The 20,972-nt window shown below is 35.3% G+C and overlaps 1 protein-coding gene across 1 annotated transcript in view; it reads left to right on the top strand.

Annotated features, from left to right (window-relative positions):
* Positions 1-20,972, top strand: part of GNAT3 (G protein subunit alpha transducin 3) — a 47,916-nt gene that overhangs the window by 24,577 nt on the left and 2,367 nt on the right. Inside the window, exons 4-7 of the mRNA XM_059656171.1 lie at positions 3,780-3,937; positions 9,023-9,151; positions 18,842-18,971; positions 19,159-19,312. Coding sequence (XP_059512154.1) covers positions 3,780-3,937; positions 9,023-9,151; positions 18,842-18,971; positions 19,159-19,312 — 571 coding nt within the window. The remainder of the gene's footprint in view (positions 1-3,779; positions 3,938-9,022; positions 9,152-18,841; positions 18,972-19,158; positions 19,313-20,972) is intronic.

Here is a 20,972-nt window from a genome sequence, read left to right on the forward strand (position 1 = left end):
CAAAGAACATATATTCCTGAAGATGGTCTATGATACAAGTTCTGTGATCAAATAAGTCGGGGATACTTACATACTATTACAACTTCTTGGAAATTTGCAAACAATATTAGTTATCAAAGACTAAAAATCTGAAGCAACAAGCTTGGCACTTTTAAACAGGTATTTTCCCAAATAACTAAATTATGATATATTTTCCTTCATTTGATAGATACATTTTTTTCAATCTTTGGAATTATTAGTCTAGGGTTCAGAATGCATATTCATGTGGTTCTAGAATCTAGGACCATCTCAAGTCCCTAATATTGATGAGGAAGTTCTGGGTAACCTGTACAGAAAATATGTATTTTGCTTTCTAAGCAATAATCCCAAAACTATGCAACCTTGAATTGGCCATTCTAGAGCCACCATAATTTCCATGCCTTTCCAAATAAATTATAAAGAAATAAAATTTCTTCAGGATGCCACTCATTCCCACTTGGGACTATAGAAAAAAAAAATGTGGGAAATTATTGGAGGTTCCATTAAAGTTTCCCTACAAGTGTGGTCTGAGATAATTAATATATTTATTTTATCGATTCATTCATTCAACAATACTTCAGAGGCATGAACTATGTATTAGATTCTCTTCCCAGTCTTAAGGATGTAGAAGTGAACAAAATAATGAAATCTCTGCCTTCAAGTGCTTAAAGTATAATATAAAAGATACAGAATAAAGACGTGTACTATATAAGTACTAATAAGTACTATGAAAAAAAATCAAGGAGGGCAAGGGGCTAGAGAGTAATAGAAAAAGGATGGCCGTGGATGACACGCATGAGGGGATGGTATTTGGGAAGAGAACGAATGAAGCAGGAAGTGAGCAACAAGGAAGACATGAAATGGGGGCTTGGTGAGTTCAAGAAAGAGGAAGGAGTCCTGTAGTTCTTGAGGAAATGAGGAAAGGGAGAGAGGGTGCGAGGAGGAAAGAGAGAAATAAGTATAAAAAGAAAGGCATGAGTCAAAAATGTAGAGTCGTGTGAGCAATAATAAGAGATTTGAAAATACTGAAGTTTTGAAAACATGGGAGTAAGATAAGCAGTAGGAGTTCAGTTTTCAATCAATTTGGATGTTCTGTAAAAGACAAGTTCTCATTAATACCTGTGTTATATATTTTAAAAATTCAAATGTGTTTGGTGGACCCAAGCCCTTAAACAAATGAATTTTTGATTCTTTAAATTACTGTGTTAGCCCTTTAGCAACTGAGGAACAACTTCAAGAATGGATATGCAGTATGTCCAATAAGACATTACTTATGTGATTTAAAAAGACACCAAAAAAAATTCTGTATATTGATTCTTAACTCAGTCCTCACATTTGAGTCACAGGAGAAATTCCTTAAAATACCTTGGCAGAAATTGACATCAGAGATTCTGGATCATCTTGTTTGTGTTGAGGTCCTGGTATCAATATTGTTAAGAAGTGCTCCATGGGCTTATCATGTACAGCCTGGTTTGAAAATCACCTCCATCAACTTCAGTTATGAATGCAATAAAATAAAAAAAAACTAAATATCTCAAAATACAAAAGCCAAACTGATAGGATTGCTTGCTCTTGGGGGAGGTAGTAGGATTGATGTATTGGTCAAAGAGGACTTTGTGACATTTAAATGCTCAAGGTGAGACTATGTTAATGATAGCTATACAAACAAAGCATATTTAAATTAAAATGGAAAATTTTAAAGAGAAATGGAAGAGTTTATTAGCATGGTTTATAAAGGTACTAGAGGCCCGGTGCACAAATTCGTGCATCAGTGGGTTCCCTCGGCCTGGCCTGTGGGATCAGGCCAAAACTGGCTCTCCAACATCCCCTGAGGAGTCCCAGATTGTGAGAGGACGCAGGCCAGGCCAAGGGACCCCATTGGTGCACAATCAGGGCTGGGGAGGGACACAGGAGGATGGCCAGCCAGGGAGAGGCTGCAGGAGGGCTCCAGGGCATATCCAGCCCATCTCACTCAATTCCAATAGGCCAGACCCCAGCAGCAAGCTAACCTACCAGTCGGAGCATCTGCCCCTCGGTGGTCCATGCACGTCATAGTGAGCGGTTGAGCAGCCTCAGCATATCATTAGCATATTACGCTTTGCTTGGTTGAACGGATGATCGACTACCGGACACTTAGCATATTAGGCTTTTGTTATAGGATGCTAACAAGACATGTAGTTTTTCCCCTGTATGGACAAAACTGTTTGAGCAACTGTCTCATTGCATCATTTCTTCTAAATGGCATTTTAATAGTGGAAAGAGGCAAATGAGAGAATGTCAGCAAAAGTGGCTGCATCATATTTTATTGGATTTGCAGTTCTCTCTCATAGCCAAATAATCAGGAAGAAGTATTTAAAACTTACCCAATGCTGATGCAAGAAAATGGGGTTTAAACTTCTGATTTAGCCACTTAAAAATGTTGGCCTAATGGTCATTTGATCAGTTTGGTTTGGCAATAAAATCTCAATGTGAAGAAAGACAAAAATAAGGTTTTTAATCTTAAGAAAGCCTCTCTCTAACATTGAGAAACATACCCTTATGTTTCTCAGCAGATTTTTAATAAAACAGTGAAATAAACATGGCATCAATTTACAATAAGAACAATAAATTAAATTGTATCAGAAAACCAGCAAGTTCTTATTGCACATACTCCTAACATTTCACAAAATATAGTTGGGTCTGACTCTTCTTCTGATGCTTATTTTCTTTATTGGCTCATCAAATTAAGCACTGACTCTTAGATTCCTCATTTGTAAAATGGGAAAAAATATAGTGTCTATGCGACTGTTTGTGAGGATTGTGTGAGATATTACATGTGCTGTCTTGGAGTATAAGAATATGTACAGGAAAGAGTAAGAGCTTTGGAATCAGACAAGGAGAATATGAGCCCAGACTTCATTTGCCTGGTCTATATTGGTCAACAATTATTGTGAAATTCAAATTCTTATTCTTAAAATATTTTTGTTACAAAACAGACTTGATAGTTTAGGTAAACTGTGGACTGTATTATTTACTCAGTGTACTTTTACATCTGCTCTTGTCAACTCCAAATATTCTATCAGGACTAACACAATTTTTGCTTTCTTCTCTATTTTCCTTTCTCTTTTCCTCTTTTTTTTTTTTCATTGTCTTAACTCTGCCCTATTAATTTGCCCCCAAAGGCATGCAATTAACAACACTACATTGGACATTCAAAATTTTGAGTATATTTAAATGTTTACCATTAGTAATATGATCACAAAGAGGTACATGATAGCAAATAATATTGTATATCAATTTTTCAGTATGATTTTAGAATACTGAGTTTTATTTTTCATTTCTCTAATTCTTATTTGATAGTTTTATTTCCTAGGGAAAAAATGTGGCCATTATCAAAGGAATACTATGTGCCAATTTAGATCAGATCCATTACCCTTTTATGAGCATTTGACCATCTGAGAGCTCGATGGACTTATACCAAGCTATTGTTATCCCTTTTTACATCATAATCAAAACTTAATGATTTATAGCAAAATATATAACAAAACATCCTATCTTTTTATGATAATACTTAAATCTATTAATTTTTGCAATGGTGAACTCTTTTGGGTATTAGCCAGTGATCATAAGGCACTTTAGATATATTGTTTACACGTTCAATGGAATTATTACCTAAAGAAATAATATAAAATCATCCAATTTAAATGTTCTCTTTAAAAAAAAGAATATGTGATTTCAAATAATGACACATTTTTATTCTTTTCATAAAAACATTGCCATAGGAAGACCAAAGACAACTTTATGTGATGGCAAATGCCCTAGAAGATGGAGGAATGACGCAGGACCTGGTGGAGGTAATAAAACGGCTGTGGAGAGATCCGGGGATTCAGGCCTGCTTTGAAAGGTCAGCCGAGTATCAGCTCAACGATTCAGCAGCTTAGTAAGTGAATACATTTCTACAGGAATCGCAGTGGAAATATTTACAATTAAGAATTATAACTGTATATTCTGCACTCATACTCACAAATAAGAAAAATAAATGGCTTTTCTATTTATTATACTAAAATAAAAAGTAATTCAAGAGAAATAAAAAAGATCAAAGTGATGTAAATGAGATGCAAAAAAATATAACCAGGGGAGCATCCTACATAATAAATCCCTAATATGCAAATCAACCAAACAGCAGAACGACCAGTTGCTATGACGTGCACTGACCACCAGGGGCAGATGCTCAATGCAGGAGCTGCTCCCTGGTGTTCAGTGCACTCCCACAGGGAGAGCGCCACACAGCCAGAAGCCAGGCTCACTGCGGGCGAGCACAGTGCTAAGGAGCAGCGAGCTGAGGGGTAAGAAACAGCAAGCAGGTGGGCGGTAAGAAGTGAGGGGTCCTGGACTGCGAGAGGGTGCAGGCCAGGCTGAGGGACCCCTCTCCCACCCCACCCTACCCCCAGTGCACGAATGTCATGCACCGGGCCTCTAAATAACTAATTTTGAAATTATTTTCCTGAGAAGATCTATATGTTTTAAATATGTTTTCAAGACCAGTCAGTGTGGCTCAGTGGTTGAGTGTCGACCTATGAACCAGGAGGTCACTGTTGGATTCCAGGTCAGGGCACATGCCTTATTATACCTGTAGCAGTTGCAGCTACCAAGATTATTCACTGATAATGGCAAGCAGAAATTTAGGGGGGGGGAAACTCAGTTCCTTTAAGAAAGCATTTAATCTCTGAACTACCCTGGAACTGCTCTATAACTGGATTACTGATGTTATGTAAGATTAAAGAAAAAAAATCCTTGTGCCCTACCCTGTTTGGCTTAGTGGATAAAACATTGGCCTTAGGACTGAAAAGTTCCCGGTTCAATTTCAGTAAGGGGCACATGCCCGGATTGTGGGCTTAATCCCCAGTGGGGGTGTGCAGGAGGCAGTCCATCGATGGTTCTCTTTCATCATTTATGTTTCTATCTTTCTATCCTTCTCCCTTTCTCTCTGAAATCAATAAAAATATATATATTTTTAAAAAGACAATTGACTACTAATTCATTAATATATAAATAGCTAGATAGATAGATAGATATGTTCTCTCCAAAGTAAAAAGAATTAATTATTTTGCATCATGCTCAACATAAACACAGCATGGTGACATGCACACTAAGGTTGGGCTATTCATTTCATCTCTATTCATGTTATTGAAGTCATGGTCTAAGGTAATCAGATTAATGACACATGCTTTGATTCAAAGAGTTCTAGAAAAAGTAGTGTATTGATATTCACAACACTGGTACATTGTGGAATTCTTGTTTGAGTCTCAAGAAAGACTATATAATTTTCATAGCTCTCCTCCAGTTTGCAGTTATCAGCAACAAGGAAATTAGGAAGTTGTGACACTATTTATAATTGCATTATCAAAATGATTTTAGGTTTCCATTTTAGTAACTGGTTCTTATCTTATTCCATGGTCACATGCCTACAAGTATGTGTGTGCATGTATGTAAATATAGTTTCATTACATATTCTATATTTCTGTCTATGCATATTAATATGTAAAAGATATAAATACAGTCCTTTTGATGACCCCCAAACACAACATGCCTTGCGTAAGGAAAAAAACAACAACAGTAATGTGAAAGTGAAACAAATTAAAGATTATTTGACGACAGAACAATAAAACTTGCATGATCTTCAGATTTTTGATCATGATGGGCAGAAGGATTATGGAGAGAGAAAGAAACATAAATTCTAGGAAAAGATCAGTCTTCTGTGATTATTCATTTATGTTCATTTTAAATCCCAAACCCAATGGGTGCATTGTCCCTTATCAACTCTTGTCTCACTGATGAAGTAGAGAATGAATATCATCTTATGATTATATGAGCTTACATAACTGCTTTTATAAGTTTCCCAGTACATATTCACATTTTAATACTAAGAGGGTTGTCGGTAGTATAGAAAAATATTGCTTTTTTATATGAATCATTGATAAAAGCAGTCAAAATTAATAAGAAACTGAAATATGGAATATTTTCATTAAAAATTGGTTAGCAAAGTTCAAAAATAGGAGGAAGGAAAAGTTAGATAGATAAATAAATGATAGAAAGCTGTTTTTAGTTTTAGATACACATTATTGTTTAATATAATTTCCCTTAAAATGTATTTATAATTATATTATCATATGTTTACCAAGTTCTTTGCTCTTGAATAGCAAAAAGTATGTACATATTGTAGACAAAGTGAGCAGACAAAATGACATTTTATTGTATTTTCTAGTTTTTTTTTTTCTTTATTTTGACACATAAAATGTGTTTTGTACTGGGACTATCACAATATGGATTCATATTAAGAGCAATGTATCTGTTCTTCAAGCTAAACACGAGTACACAATATCTACTTGCAGTAGAGTAACAACAGGAAGTTCATTCCACCCACATAATACACCCCATGTCTAAAAATGATTTCAGATAAAATCAAGAGAAATTAAATATTAACATTTTTGTTCTTAGGGATCCTTTAAAGAATGATTAAGTAAAAACTTGCTAAGAAAAATAGCTGAATGGCTCTTGTTTTCTTCCAAAAATTAACAGATTTTTCTAAAATACTGAATGACATTCAATTTTTAAAACTAGTTACTATAATATCAAATCAGTACCATATTCATGTATATTTCAGAATCATTATATAAAGCAATGGTCTCGTTCTCTTCCTCTCTCTCCCTCCTCTTTCTTCTTTTTTTTCCTTTCCTCTTCTCTTTACTTCCTCCCTCCCTCCCCGCTCCTCTCTCCCTCCCTCTCCCTCCCTCCTTCCCTTGTTTTCTTCCTTCCTTTCTCTATCTGTCTTTTTTGTGTGTGTGAGAGATATTTGTTATCCTCTCAAACATAGATACCTTTCAAAATGAAATTAATAGAGATGAGTCCTAAGCAGTGCAAGGAAAAAGAATACTGTTTGTTGGCAACATAGCACCTTCCCCATCACTACTAGCACACTGATGGAAAAGCATCATGACAGTGGCAAACAAGGGAAATATTTTAATTAATATTTGATGATTTACTCATTGAGACTAGTGTGTTATTGAAATTGCATATGTTTTAAGATTTAACATAGACTTGACCAGAAAAAAATAGTATTTTTACATGATTAAAAAATTAGATATTTTTAAGTGATTTGTCTTATATATATTTAGGGCCTGTGGTTTGGTTTAAGATTTAGTCTACAGGTTTGAGCACCCAAATCATATATTTGTTTATAAAAACAAACATTTTAAATGCAAATCTGTCACTCTGTTAAATGCTTCTGCTTTGCTTGAAATGATTTATATATACAAATAAAAGTACATTAAAATGTAACTACAAAAACATTCATTTGCCTATTATTAAAATAAATTAAATATCTATCATGGCAGGTATGTTTCTATTTTGTTTCATTTTGTTTTTGCTTCTGCATGAATCAGTTGGCCAATAATATACCTACCACCGATATAGAATTTGTCCATAAAAAATGCACAAAGAAACTTGATTCACAAAATAGAAAATAGGTAAGCTAGAAAAATATTCCAATACTTCCTTCTGACATATTTATATCTTTGTTTTTCCTCATTTTTTTGTAAAGATAAATTAAACTCTGTTAGAATAAAACAGAGTGACATATTTGCACATTATTACATATATGTATTTCTGAATTGTGATTGTCTATTTGTCCTTGGCCAATTTTTGCCAATTCTAAGTTTATTTCCACTTAAAAGGAGAAAGACCCTTCAAGAATAAATTACCCATATTGCTGTTGGATTTATTTTTTTAACCAGTGATAAATAGCTTTGCTTTTTTAAGGCATTGTTCTAGATGCTAAGACATAAACAGTTCCTCAACTTAGTCCCTGGAAATTTCAACTTTTAAATGATTAATATTCATGTGGATCCTACCTCTTAAATTTTATCTGAATGGATGAAAATATTCATCATGATCTTTCTATTTAAGCCATACGTGTAAACTTGATTCATTATACTGAACAATTTTGTCATAAAAACCTTACTGGTCTATTGCTACCTCTAACATTTTTCCAGAAATAGCCATAGTTCTAAGCTACTAAAACCTTTGTATCAAAAATCTAGAACAGTGATTTTCAACTGCTTTTAAAGCAATAAAAACACTTTGTTTTAGGATCTGGTTTCAAGGATGAAGCTAAGAGTAGTTTCTTTCCTCTAATCTAACAGATTCGTCTTATAGAGCATTGGGCTTAGTCAGACTTCTTTCTTCCTGCCTTTCGTCACTCCTAGACACCTTGAGCAGAAAGAGAATAGAATCATCCTGGTAATAGCAGGGTTTGAAAAGTGGCCTCCAGAGATGAGTGTGACACACTGATGCCCTGAGGGAAGAGTGGAGGAAGTAGAAGTGGGTGCAGTGTGTAGGTTCAGCTTTCTGTCCCCAGGAGTGCTACTGGCTCAGGGTGGGTCAGCAATTTCGTGAATTAGTTCCACTGCGGACAAGCAAGAAAGTCAAACATTTCTTCTTTTATTGGACTAAGTGGTTACAGTCATGGAACTTAGTGAAATTTGTTCAGAATCCTAAGCTAGAAAAATCCATGAAAAACAACACAACAACTTTCAAATCATGATGTTAAAATCAATCACTCTTAAAATTCAGTGTCTAAATACAAACTACAACATTTTGAGACTAGTCTAGTGATCACAATTACAAGGTGACCTTTTGGGATGATGTAAGTCTAATAAAGAGAACTTTCCTCTGAAATGTCTATCTACACACCGGCAAGTATACCACATACACCTTATAAAATACAAGCAACAGCAACATTTATCTATCCGCTTTTAAAAGTGTCCCTACCCCCACAGGTCAGCTGTGTACCACACTCAGTGCAATGCAACATCCTTGCCACCAAGCTCTTAGAATTCTGATGAGCAGAGTTTGAAAACCACCCATCTGGATTTTTATAAGTTTAATGGACTCTAAACAACAATAAAAAATCATTTACAAAATTAAAGATATATATATGCTATTGTGTTTTGTTTGTTTTTATTAGCTACCTTAATGATTTGGACAGAATAACAGCTCCTGGATATGTCCCAAATGAGCAAGATGTTCTACATTCTCGAGTGAAAACAACGGGAATCATTGAAACTCAATTCTCCTTTAAAGACCTGCATTTCAGGTATAAGCAAACATATTTTTAACTATTAATAAAAGACATGTCATGCTAAATATTTCTGCACAGAGAAAAGCTCTAATTCATGTTCAAGTGCAGTGACTCCTTGGGAATGCTCATAGGCCTAGTTTACTTTCTTTCCCGCTGTTCTTGCCTGCCTGCCTATAGCTTCACACTTGGACCCTCATCCTGAGCTCCATCCTTCCCTCCGAGAACAGGTGGGAGCTAGAATTTGCTTTCCTTGTACTTGAAACTGATATCCCACTTAAAAAAGAAAATATATTTAAATAACATTTAAGCAACAGGTGCTGGAGGTCCTATTTCCTTTGCCTTCCAACCCTCCCATTTGCTTGAAGTACTCTTATGAATTTACTTCCTTAATTTAAAAATGCAAATAACTGAGAAGAGAATTATTTGAATATGATGCTATTTACTGGAATAGCAAGGCCTACTTTATAAGTACGGTTTGGTTATGAAAACGATCCCATTCGTTTCATTGTCATTGCATTATCAAGACCATCTTAGAAATTCTATTGCAATTGGACTTGAGCTACCAAAGGAAAACACTTCTATGATAGCAAGAAATAAAAATCCCTATTGTAGTGGTAGAAAGGGTCCCTTGAAACTTAAGCACGTCTCCCTACCAATTGTGGATAAGGTGAAAGATTAAGCATTAAAACCAGGTTCTAGCCGAAACCGGTTTGGCTCAGTGGGTAGAGCGTCGGCCTGCGGACTGAGGGGTCCCGGGTTCGATTCCGGTCAAGGGCATGTACCTGGGTTGCGGGCACATCCCCGGTGGGAGATGTGCAGGAGGCAGCTGATTGGTGTTTCTCTCTCATCGATGTTTCTAACTCTCTATCTCTCTCCCTTCTCTCTGTAAAAAATCAATAAAATATATTAAAAAAAAAAAAAAAAAAACCAGGTTCTACATGTATCCTTTAGTAATGAAAAAAAGTCAGTAAAGTATAATTAATAAAGTCATTCATGCATGCAGTAATAAGAATATTTTTGAAAAGTAGAAAAACTAGAAAAAAAGGTGACATTAATTATTTGTATTAACCTGTGGAGGAAATTCATTTTAGTGGGAAAATATTTTAAGGCATTTTTAAGTGTTAAAATTGGTAATACACAATATCTAATTACAATAGTTATTACAGGATAATTTACAAGTTAGTGTGGAAGAAAGCTCTTCAAAATGTATCCTAAATCTCAGGCCCACAAACAGTTAATTTTCTGAAAGGTGAGTGAAAGAGCAAACCAGGGAAAAAGGTCCGCAAAGACTGGGATTGACATCCCCTGTTGGTTAGGTGGCAAGCAAAGCTTATCTGCGGTCCTGTCATCACCAGGGAGCATTTCCTCTTTGGCAACTACTTTCTCCAGCCTCCTGACCTGTGGTCTAGTTTCTGGGGTTTTCCTTTGGGAGCTCAACTCCAATTGCTCTGTCCTCTGCCTGCCCGAGGTCTCTCAAAGCATTTCTGGCACACTTGCCTTTTCTTTCTTACTCTCCTTCCTCCTCTCCACATTTCTCACTGAAACACAAAAGGTAGGTATCAGCCTTGAGTCTATTCCAAGTTTCCACCCCCAGGTTCTCCATTAAAGAACAGCGTTTGTTGAGGAACAAAGGCCCCTTTTCTTTACTTGTCTAATGAGTTTATTGTAAAGTCCTAGAAAAAAGTTATCACTTGATGTTAGCATGTCTTACATAAGCTAATAAAATTCCCCAGATCCTAGATTGTCTGGTTCATAAGTCAGTTATGAAAATTAATGTCACATATCAAACACCTAGAAGTTCGCAACCCTGGTCATTCTCAGAAACCCTGGTCTGTTACTATCTTCTCAGAAATAGGTAGGCACCATCATAAATTATCCTTTTTTATAAATAGCTGTTCGTCAAACATTCAAGGCACAGAGCCTCTGTACTTCCTGTTCTCTTTGCCTAAAATGTTCTGACCTTGGATGTCAGCAAGGACTGGCTCCTTCTTAAGTCCTCGAATCAAATGCTATCTCCTCAGCGAGCCTTGACCATCCTATCTATTAATCATCCTTGCATAGCCCTGTCACTACTACCCTCAGCAGTGTGCTGGTAAATGTACAAGAACAAGCTCTCGGAGGCAGGGAGATGGGGAAGGTGTATCTGTGGCCCTTTATTATTTCCTTGGTGTAAATAACCTGACAACATCCAATTTCAACTGACCAACATGTTGTCACTCATGTACAGTTGGGAAGAATCGCAAAGAAACAGCACTTAATAGCTACACCAATGTGAGCCGCCGTCCTATCATTGATATATTAAACTACATTTTTTTTTCTTTTGAAAAACCAATATATGAAATTGTTTCTTTATCAGTTCACTCTTTCTGTTTCTGTTTCTGCCTCATACACTCTTAGCTCTAGGAGACCAAGGGCCGTGTCTTTTTACAGCTCTATCTTCTGTGATTATCAGCATAGCTAGCACAGAGTGAGCACACAGTCAGTTCCTGCTAGATGAATACAAGTACTAGTTCAAACACTCTATGTACATTATCTTTACACCAAGAAATGGAAGCTACTAGTAAGCCCAGCCTGCGTGACTCAGTGGCAGAGCATTGACCTATGAACCAGGAGGTCACGGTTTGATTCCCGGTCAGGATACATGCCCCGGTTGCAGGCTTGATAACCCAGTAGGGGGCAAGCAGGAGACAGCCGATCAATGATTCTCTCTCATCATTGATGTTTATACATCTCTCTCTCCCTCTCCCTTCCTCTCTGAAATCTCTCTCTCTCTCTCTCTCTCTCTCTCTCTCTCTCTATATATATATATATATATATATATATATATATATATATATAGAAGCTAAAACTAGGTGAAAGATTTCCCCAAGATCATATATAGAAGTACTAGAAATGTGATTAGCATGCACACATTTCTAATTTCAAAGACTGCACTTCTTACACTGCATATCACTGATGGGCTATGGATAAATTGGGATGGAAACTATTCTTTTTCTATAATGCATCTGGCATGTGCTTCTTCTAGTCTTGTTGGTCACTCATAAGTACCTTCAGAGAGAAGAGGGGAAGGGGAATAAAGTCAAATGACAGCCTGTTGGGGAGATATCTCTGAGCTGGCAGGCCCCGATGGGACTAGACAAGCCTGTGCTCCTAAAACCAGGGCACATGATGGCCAATGAGCTCACTAAACCTCAGAAGTCATGTTCATTTCCTGGAGATGCCTATTGTGAGAAAAAATATATTTAAAACACTGTGTTATTTTTAAAATGCAAATGTATACTACTCAGAATATTTGCTTTATAAATTTATGAATATTTATATTTAGTTCTGAGTGAAATAGATGTTCCAGGAAATGAACATGACTTCTGAGGTTTAGTGAGCTCATTGGCCATCATGTGCCCTGGTTTTAGGAGCACAGGCTGGTCAAGTCCCATCGGGGCCCGCCAGCTCAGAGATATCTCCCCAACAGGCTGTCATTTGCTTTTATTCCCCTTCCCCTCTTCTCTCTGAAGGGACTTATGAATGACCAACAAGACTAGAAGAAGCACATGCCAGATGCATTATAGAAAAAGAATAGTTTCCATCCCAATTTATCCATAGCCCATCAGTGATATGCAGTGTAAGAAGTGCAGTCTTTGAAATTAGAAATGTGTGCATGCTAATCACATTTCTAGTACTTCTATATATGATCTTGGGGAAATCTTTCACCTAGTTTTAGTTTCCATTTTTTGTGTGTGCATATTAGGCTTTTATTATATAGGATAGGAATTTCTACACTATGCAACTACTACCTCTTTGCCATCCACTAAAACCACTTTTCACCTCTTTTCTTTTCTTAATAGGTTTTTCTTTCTCACTGACTCAAGAGGGTAAGTTATTAAAGGCATCTTCTATGAGGAAGAGAATGCAGGAAATTTCTCTACAAAATATTTTTAAAATATTTAAAAATATTAAAGAACACAGTTATACTTTTTATAGAACTCTTTTTTAAAATATATTTTTATTGATTTCAGAGAAGAAGGGAGAGGGAGAGAAAGGTAGAACCCTCAATGATGAGAGAGAATTGGCTGTCTCCTGCACAACTCCCACTGGGGATTGAGCCTGCAACCTGGGCATGTGCCTTGACCGGGAATCGAACTGTGACCTCCTGGTTCACAGGTTGACACTCAACCACTGAGCCACACCAGCTGGGATTTAGGGAATTCTTTAAAATCAATTAAATATGTTTTTAAGTTGAGTCAGAGCAATATTAATCCCTTAATAAATTCTCACAGTTAAGTCACCTTTTTTCCTTTTTTTTGAAGTGCTGAATAAGATTATCTAAAAGCATACAGGCATTTGTAGTCTAAAATTTTGTAGTATTTCAAACAGGAAATATAAAAACAATATGCATTCCAATTTATTTCAGAAAGCGCCCAGGTATTAAAATATAGTGCATTATCATTGATTTGTATTCACATACCATAAATTATCATATCACTATTTAAAAACCAAATACTTAATTTACAAATTAAATTAGAGTATTCAGGAATTTTAAACAGGAACTTCAAAATGAAAAATTCTCTCTGCCAATGTACTGTATCATTTTCATGTATCACCTAATTTAGTGGAAATTACCTTCGAGTTCTTATCAAACCAGAACGCCAACTGTCAAACTGATAAAATTAATTACCTTTACAGGTGTTAAAATACTGTGTAAATGGAAAATGCAATGAAAATGCGAGACCTCTTATTTTTGTAAAATAATTCCTCAGGACAAAGAACTTACAGATTTATCAGAATTTATTAAACAATTATAGAGAAGTCACTTTCCAGGATTAAAAAACAATTGACAGAACATAAAACTATACAGAAGTCAATGAAAAGAGGTCAGAAAATATTACAACATAAAGCTTGAGATATTTTAAATTTAATATAATTATTTTCAACATTCGAATGGATATCATATAAAATAAATTATAATTTTCCTGAATTTGAAGTTGAGTCATGCGCACTGTGTTAATTTCTGGGAGGTAGATTCATCTTAGCTCAGGAGTGAGCCTGGTGTCTACCCAGCAGCTATATTTCAACTTAGCTTTGTTATTCTCTCTTAGGTCTCATAGAGCAATAACTCATGTATACTATCTATTTGATTAAGTTATGTTTATGGTTAATATTACCAAAATAATAAGTTATAGAACATAATGTGTAATTTATTCTAGTGATAGAATTTATTTTAATGAATTTATAAATTATACTATTCAATAATTAGAGAATTACATAGTGGGCATTGTAAGTTCCAAATATGCACACAGACTTAGCAAAAAGTATATAATGATACTAACAATGATGGGAGTTTAGAGACCCTGGCTCCCTCATAGTTGTAAGTCCTTTTGATTCTGTTTTTTTTAAACCCAAATAATTAAGGATTTTAGAATGACCTCTGTGCATATACTTTATGTCTGCAAGTGTCTACCCTGATTTTTAGAACAGGGCACAAGACAAAGACTTGATTAGGCCATTTTGCTATGGCTCTGTAGTGATGACACAGATCCACCTGTTGACCCTGTCATGTAGCCATCTTAAGAGGTTATGTCAATTGTGTTAAAACAAAGTATCTTGAATAAATCTCATAATTTAATAATTTAAAATAATACTTTAAGTAAATAATTTAAATAAATTCCTACTCAGATTAGATCTATTTTTTTGTGTGGTCAAATATGTAGATGTCAGTAATTATAATTTTTCTAAGAGAATCACATGCTTATAGGATGAGCAAAAACATTTAACAAATAAATTAGCTGCAGTAGCATTATTTATTTTTAGCTATCCTATGTCATATAATGGTTTTGCAAGCACTGTAAAGGGCAGATTAATAATAATCTATTCTGATATGAAGTATGAATAATCTTGTGTGGTAAATATTTAGCCAATTGTTTACCATAAACCCATAAAACTCAAAAATTTATAATAGACTATAAACTCAAATGTTTAGTCAACTGCTTAATATAAAGCTATAAAACTTTGATGACTTGCCCTATATTAATGCTCTGGGCAATTTAACAAATTATTGATGTTCTGCTATGAGCTAAAAGTCTGGCCAGTCAATTTACAGCCGCATCGTACATTTCAGGCATTTAAAAAGTTAAAAAGAAAAAAAAGAATTCTAGCTTAAGTACCTTACTTAATAAGAAAATATATATTACCAGAAACAAGAACAAAATCCTTTACCCAAAATGAGAACTGCAAGTTCCAATCTCTGTTATTATGGCACTCTGGTAACCTTAACTGTTTAGGGAATTAAGGGTATTCAAGCTGTATCACATGTCCGTTCTCCAGATTAATTGCCCATATAGATTGGCCCAAACCAAATGTTCATCAGCAAGTATATGTGTTCTTTGTGTTTATCTTCGTTTTTCACAGAATGGTCATGATGGAATATAAACACACACACATATAGAAAATCACTGCTTCAGTGAAATGTATAATAAATAAATGCTCTACTCTGGGAATCTTCAAATTGTATCAATAGGATGTTATGCTTTATAGCTCTAAAATAAGCCTCAAATTAAAATTTAGAGAAAACACTAAAGTGAAAAGTGATGTATGAAAACATGTATAAATTATGACAACAGCAGAAAAATATAATGCAAGTTTTCTTAGAACTAATATTATATCCTGAAAAATCTATATAAAAGCAAAACTCCAGCTATTGGTCTGATTTGCTAATGAACATTTCAGTTCTATAATGTTTTCATTACTAGGGACTCTCTGTAAATTATTTTTAAATAAAAAATATATCAACATGAGAGAAACAAGATTATCCTCTTGGAGATAAAATATTTGGTTACCATGCAGGGAATCTGAGCAGTTATCTAAAGTCACATTAAGAATATTCTCAGATTTGCAAAATTTGAATATATCTGATTGAAAATATAAATGTGGTTAAATAAAGAAAGTATCAATCAGAATAGATAAAGATAGGTTCATTGTCAATAAAAGAAGATAAAAGATGCCCCAAACAAATGCTAATAGGACTAATCCAAGCCCTGTTTAATAGGGAAAACTTAATCAAGATTTCTTGGAAATTGGTTCCATCATTCTTACTGTGAAATTTGAATATTTGGCGCTCAGAACAAATATCCCATTCATCCAGTGACTTTTGTCCTGGCTCTGTGATTGGTTAGTTCTCCTTTATAGGATACCCACCATGAAAGCAAACCCTGATGAGAGGATTAGAGCAAAAAAAGAAACAAGAATTATGGAGGTTCTTACACGTTAAAATCGAGTGGGTGGGAATACAAGGGGTGGATTTAGTTTGACAAAGCCCACCGTAAGTTTAAACCTGGTGATGTATACTCCACCCTCAACTCACCAAGTTAATCCACAAGTTAATGCATTTTTGTCCAATGACAGTATCACATTTCTTTGCCAATAAATGATCCATCATGTGTTTTTATATGATTAAATGGAGAATATGTGAAACACCTAGAACACAGACTGCCTACAGTATCTCCATTAGAAAAATTAAACAAAACACCTGAAAGGTGGAGAATTTTCCCAGTGACCTGTTTGGCACCACATAGAACCATCTGACCAGAGGAGAAAGGTCAGAATCCACAGCAAAGATAATTGCAATTCACTCGATGAGGGTTTGAGACAATCAGATAATATAGACTTAAACTTAATGATATCCACAACACACCATGTTCTCTCATTCCTTACACATGCACTTTACATTAAAATACCCCCTCCATGCCATTAACATGGAATATACTCATTTATTTAGCACATTTTTATTGCATGTCTATTGTGCATCAGGGATAGTGCCTGACACTGGGGATATAGCCATCACTACTATAGATAAGGTCCCTGCCCTCATGAGGCCACTATTCTATTAGGGAGATAACAGATACTAAATATGTAAAACATATAAATAACCAAACCAGTTAATGACTGATTGTGACAATTACTATAAAGGAAATTAAGAGAGTGGTGTGATAAAAATAAGTGAGGGATGAAGAGAGCCTTCTTGGTGGAGGAGACATTAACACTGAGACCTGTTGAGAAAGAAGTGTTACATAAAGAAAAGGGGAATCATGTCACATGGAAAGAAGACAGACTACAAAAGTCCTGAAATAGCAAAATTTAGGTTTATATTAAAGGAACTGAAAGAATAACCTTGTGATTGGGTTGTATTAAAAAGAGGAACATGGTATGAACTTGGATAGGTAAGCAAGAACCAAAACTGCTGTGGCCTTAGTGGTCATTAAACCAGTTTGGGTTTGATTCTAAGGTGGAAAAGATGCCATTGAATAGTAGACCTCTGGCAATGGCCCTGGTCAGAAATGTTGGTGGCTTATCCAAGAGGAAAAGAGTTGGAAAGAAGTGGTTGAATTAGAAACTGCATTTTTGATGTGTTCTAAATGGATGGTAAGGGGATGTAGGGCATTAAAAATGTAGTTTCTGTATTGAATTGCCATGTCCACATTGGTGCCTTGTGCCAAAATAGAAAAACAGAAGGAGAACCAAATATTCAAACACCTCCTCAGTAAGTTTCATGATCCCACAGGCTGAAGTAAATCTCTCTCTAGGCTCACACTCTACCTTATAGATTAGAATTTTATTAAATAATATTATAAAAATGTATTTGTTTTTCTCTCTATCACACAGAGAGCGCTTTGAAGATAGTGAGGATATTTTTTCATCTTTGTGGCTGTAGGTCTAGCACAATGTCTAGTGCATGAATTTATTTCTGGGCTTTCTATTCTGTTTCATTGTGTCTATGTGTCTTTTTATGCCAATATCATACTGTTTTAATTAATATAGCTTTGCAATATAGTTTGGAATCAAGGAGTTTGATGCCTCTAGCTTTGTTCTTCTTCCTCTAGATTGCTTTGGCTATTTGGGTCTTTGGTGGTTCTATACAAATTTTAGGATTGTTTGTTCTATTTCTTTGAGAAATACCATTGGGATTTTGATAGGGATTGCATTGAATCTGTAGCATGGGCATTTTAACAATATTAATTCTTCCAATCATGATCAAGTTCAATAATCATTTGAATGAATGAATGTAGGAAAAGCTAAGAAAACAGTCCAGGAAGTATATTATCAGAACTATGATAGTTTCCAATCTTCTTGTGGATTATATTAATTTAAGACTATATATAAACTTTGATCAAAATCTCCTAAGGCTAATCAATTTCTTACTAAAACTCTAAGCTACCTTAAATTTCCTACATGCTCAAAGTCAGTGTGTGATTTATTTTACTATAGTTTGCATGAAGTAAAAAAAGAAAATGATGAAATTTCTTCTTTAGTCCTTGAGTTGAAAATTGGACAAAGAAGATGTATTTTATAATGAATAAAAATCAAACGACTACCTTTTAGAGATATAAAAGTACCCATTTAAAATTCTAAAAGTTGCTGAAACCGGTTTGGCTCAGTGGATAGAGCGTCGGCCTGCGGACTCAAGGGTCCCAGGTTCGATTCCGGTCAAGGACATGTACCTGGGTTGCAGGCACATCCCCAGTGGGGGATGTGCAGGAGGCAGCTGATTGATGTTTCTCTCTCATTGATGTTTCTAGCTCTCTATCTCTCTCCCTTCCTCTCTGTAAAAAATCAATAAAATATATTTTAAAAAAATAAAATTCTAAAAGTTAATCTTAATGAGAATTTTGGAGGCTATTTGCAAGTTTTGTTATTCTATTATTTTTTTTTTTTAAGAATGTTCGATGTTGGTGGACAGAGATCTGAGAGAAAGAAATGGATTCACTGCTTCGAAGGAGTTACATGCATTATATTTTGTGCGGCACTCAGTGCCTATGACATGGTCCTAGTGGAAGATGAAGAAGCGGTAAGTCTAAAAGGAACATAAGGCCAGGGTGAAAAGCCAGCATTTTCAGTTTGCAATATTACTACCACATTTTCCAACACAATTAAGGCCTTCCAAAGGTATTATTTCTAGATCCTTGTTTATCGTGTCCAAGATTAATATTTTGCAAGTAATAATTCTACACATTCTCATCTTTTAAACCAAACAGAACAGAATGCATGAAAGCCTTCACCTGTTCAACAGTATCTGTAATCACAAGTACTTTGCCACCACCTCCATTGTCCTGTTTCTCAATAAAAAAGATCTCTTTCAAGAAAAAGTCACCAAAGTGCATCTTAGTGTCTGCTTTCCAGAGTACACTGGTAAGATAATTTTCATATAACTACAGAGTAGTAAAAATTTATATAGATACGTATTTCCTTATCTGGATCTTGACATGCAATATTTATGAGGTTGAGGCTTGTAGTACATTTTGAGTCATGTGTGTGATCCAAACTGGAAAAAATTTTATAAGAGAAAACATCCCTACTTTGTCTGCATTAAAGCAAAGCTCTAATAAATAAATAGGAGATGGTTAGATAGACTGGTGTTGCTACTCCATAGTAATGTATCAAATGATGTTGCAAACATTAAACATTGTAATGGGAATGTACATTTTATTTCAAACTGGAATTTTTCATATATTTCCTAATGAAGCCTTGGAATGCTGTATTAGATCTCAGTGCCTCCTCAAAGTCTGAATTAAATTTCCTGAAGGATAGCATGAATGAATTTGAGAATAGTGGCACCCTTTCTTTTTCTAATTGTCCTAGAATCTAGGACCTAGAGTTTTAGTGCTGATCCTATTAACCAGTAATTATAAATGTCAGGTTCTCTAGAAGGGTTATTTTCCCTTAGGAAACTTTTTTTTGCCATTATATGCTCTGTTGTCAGTAAAATTGGGTAAGATGGAAATATTTATGATTTATACACAAATACAAGCAATTTCACCACTTGATACATGAGTAACCCAGATGTTACTAGGACTATGGCATTCTGTCAAAATAACTATATGTGCTAGTCTATAGTTAGTGCTTGTATCTTTCTTCTGCATTTATAAATATTAATTATATGTTCACACATTTATCATATGGTTAAATATCATGATTCTGTATTGAATATTATAAATTTCTATTTTATTTAAATTGATTTCAGAGAGAAAGGGAGAGGGAGAGAGAGCTAGAAACATCATTGATCAGCTGCCTTCTGCATACCCCACACTGGGGTCAATCTTGCAACCCGGGCATGTGCCCTTGACCAGAATCTAACCCAGGACCCTTCAGTCCTCAGGTCAACGCTCTATCTACTAAGCCAAACAGGATAGGGCTTGAATATTACAAATTAAATATAGGCTTATAATAATGCTTTCTTTTAACTACTAGAGTTTACTTCTTAGAGCAGTTTTTAGTTTAGAAGAGAAAATACAGAGTTCCCATATACTCCTTCTCGCTGGTCAGCTCCCACAGTTTCCCCTATTATTAACATCTTGCATTGCTGCAGTCTTGTTACAGTTGATGAACAGATATTGGTATATTATTAACTAAAGTCAGCAGTTTCGCCCTAACAGGTTTGGCTCAGTGGATAGAGGGTCGGCCTCTGGACTGAAGGGTCCCAGGTTCGACTCCAGTCAAGGGCATGTACCTTGTTTGCAGGCACATCCCCAGTGGGGGCTGTGCAGGAGGCGGCTGATCGATGTTTCTCTGTCATAGATGTTTCTAACTCTCTATCCCTCTCCCTTCCTCTCTGTAAAAAATCAATAAAATATATAAATAAATAAATGGATAAATAAGTAGATAAGTAAATAAATAAATAAAGTCAGCAGTTTGCATTAGCGTTAAGTCTTTGTGTTGTACAGGTCTATGGGTTTTACCAAATGCCTGTTATGTGCCCACCATTACTGTGTTATACAGAACACTTTCACTGCCTTACAAATCCCTGTGCTCCACATTCATACTTCTCCTCGCCCTCCAACCCTTGGAAGCC

Source organism: Myotis daubentonii, chromosome 10 (assembly GCF_963259705.1).
Source record: "Myotis daubentonii chromosome 10, mMyoDau2.1, whole genome shotgun sequence".
Taxonomy (NCBI): domain Eukaryota; kingdom Metazoa; phylum Chordata; class Mammalia; order Chiroptera; family Vespertilionidae; genus Myotis; species Myotis daubentonii.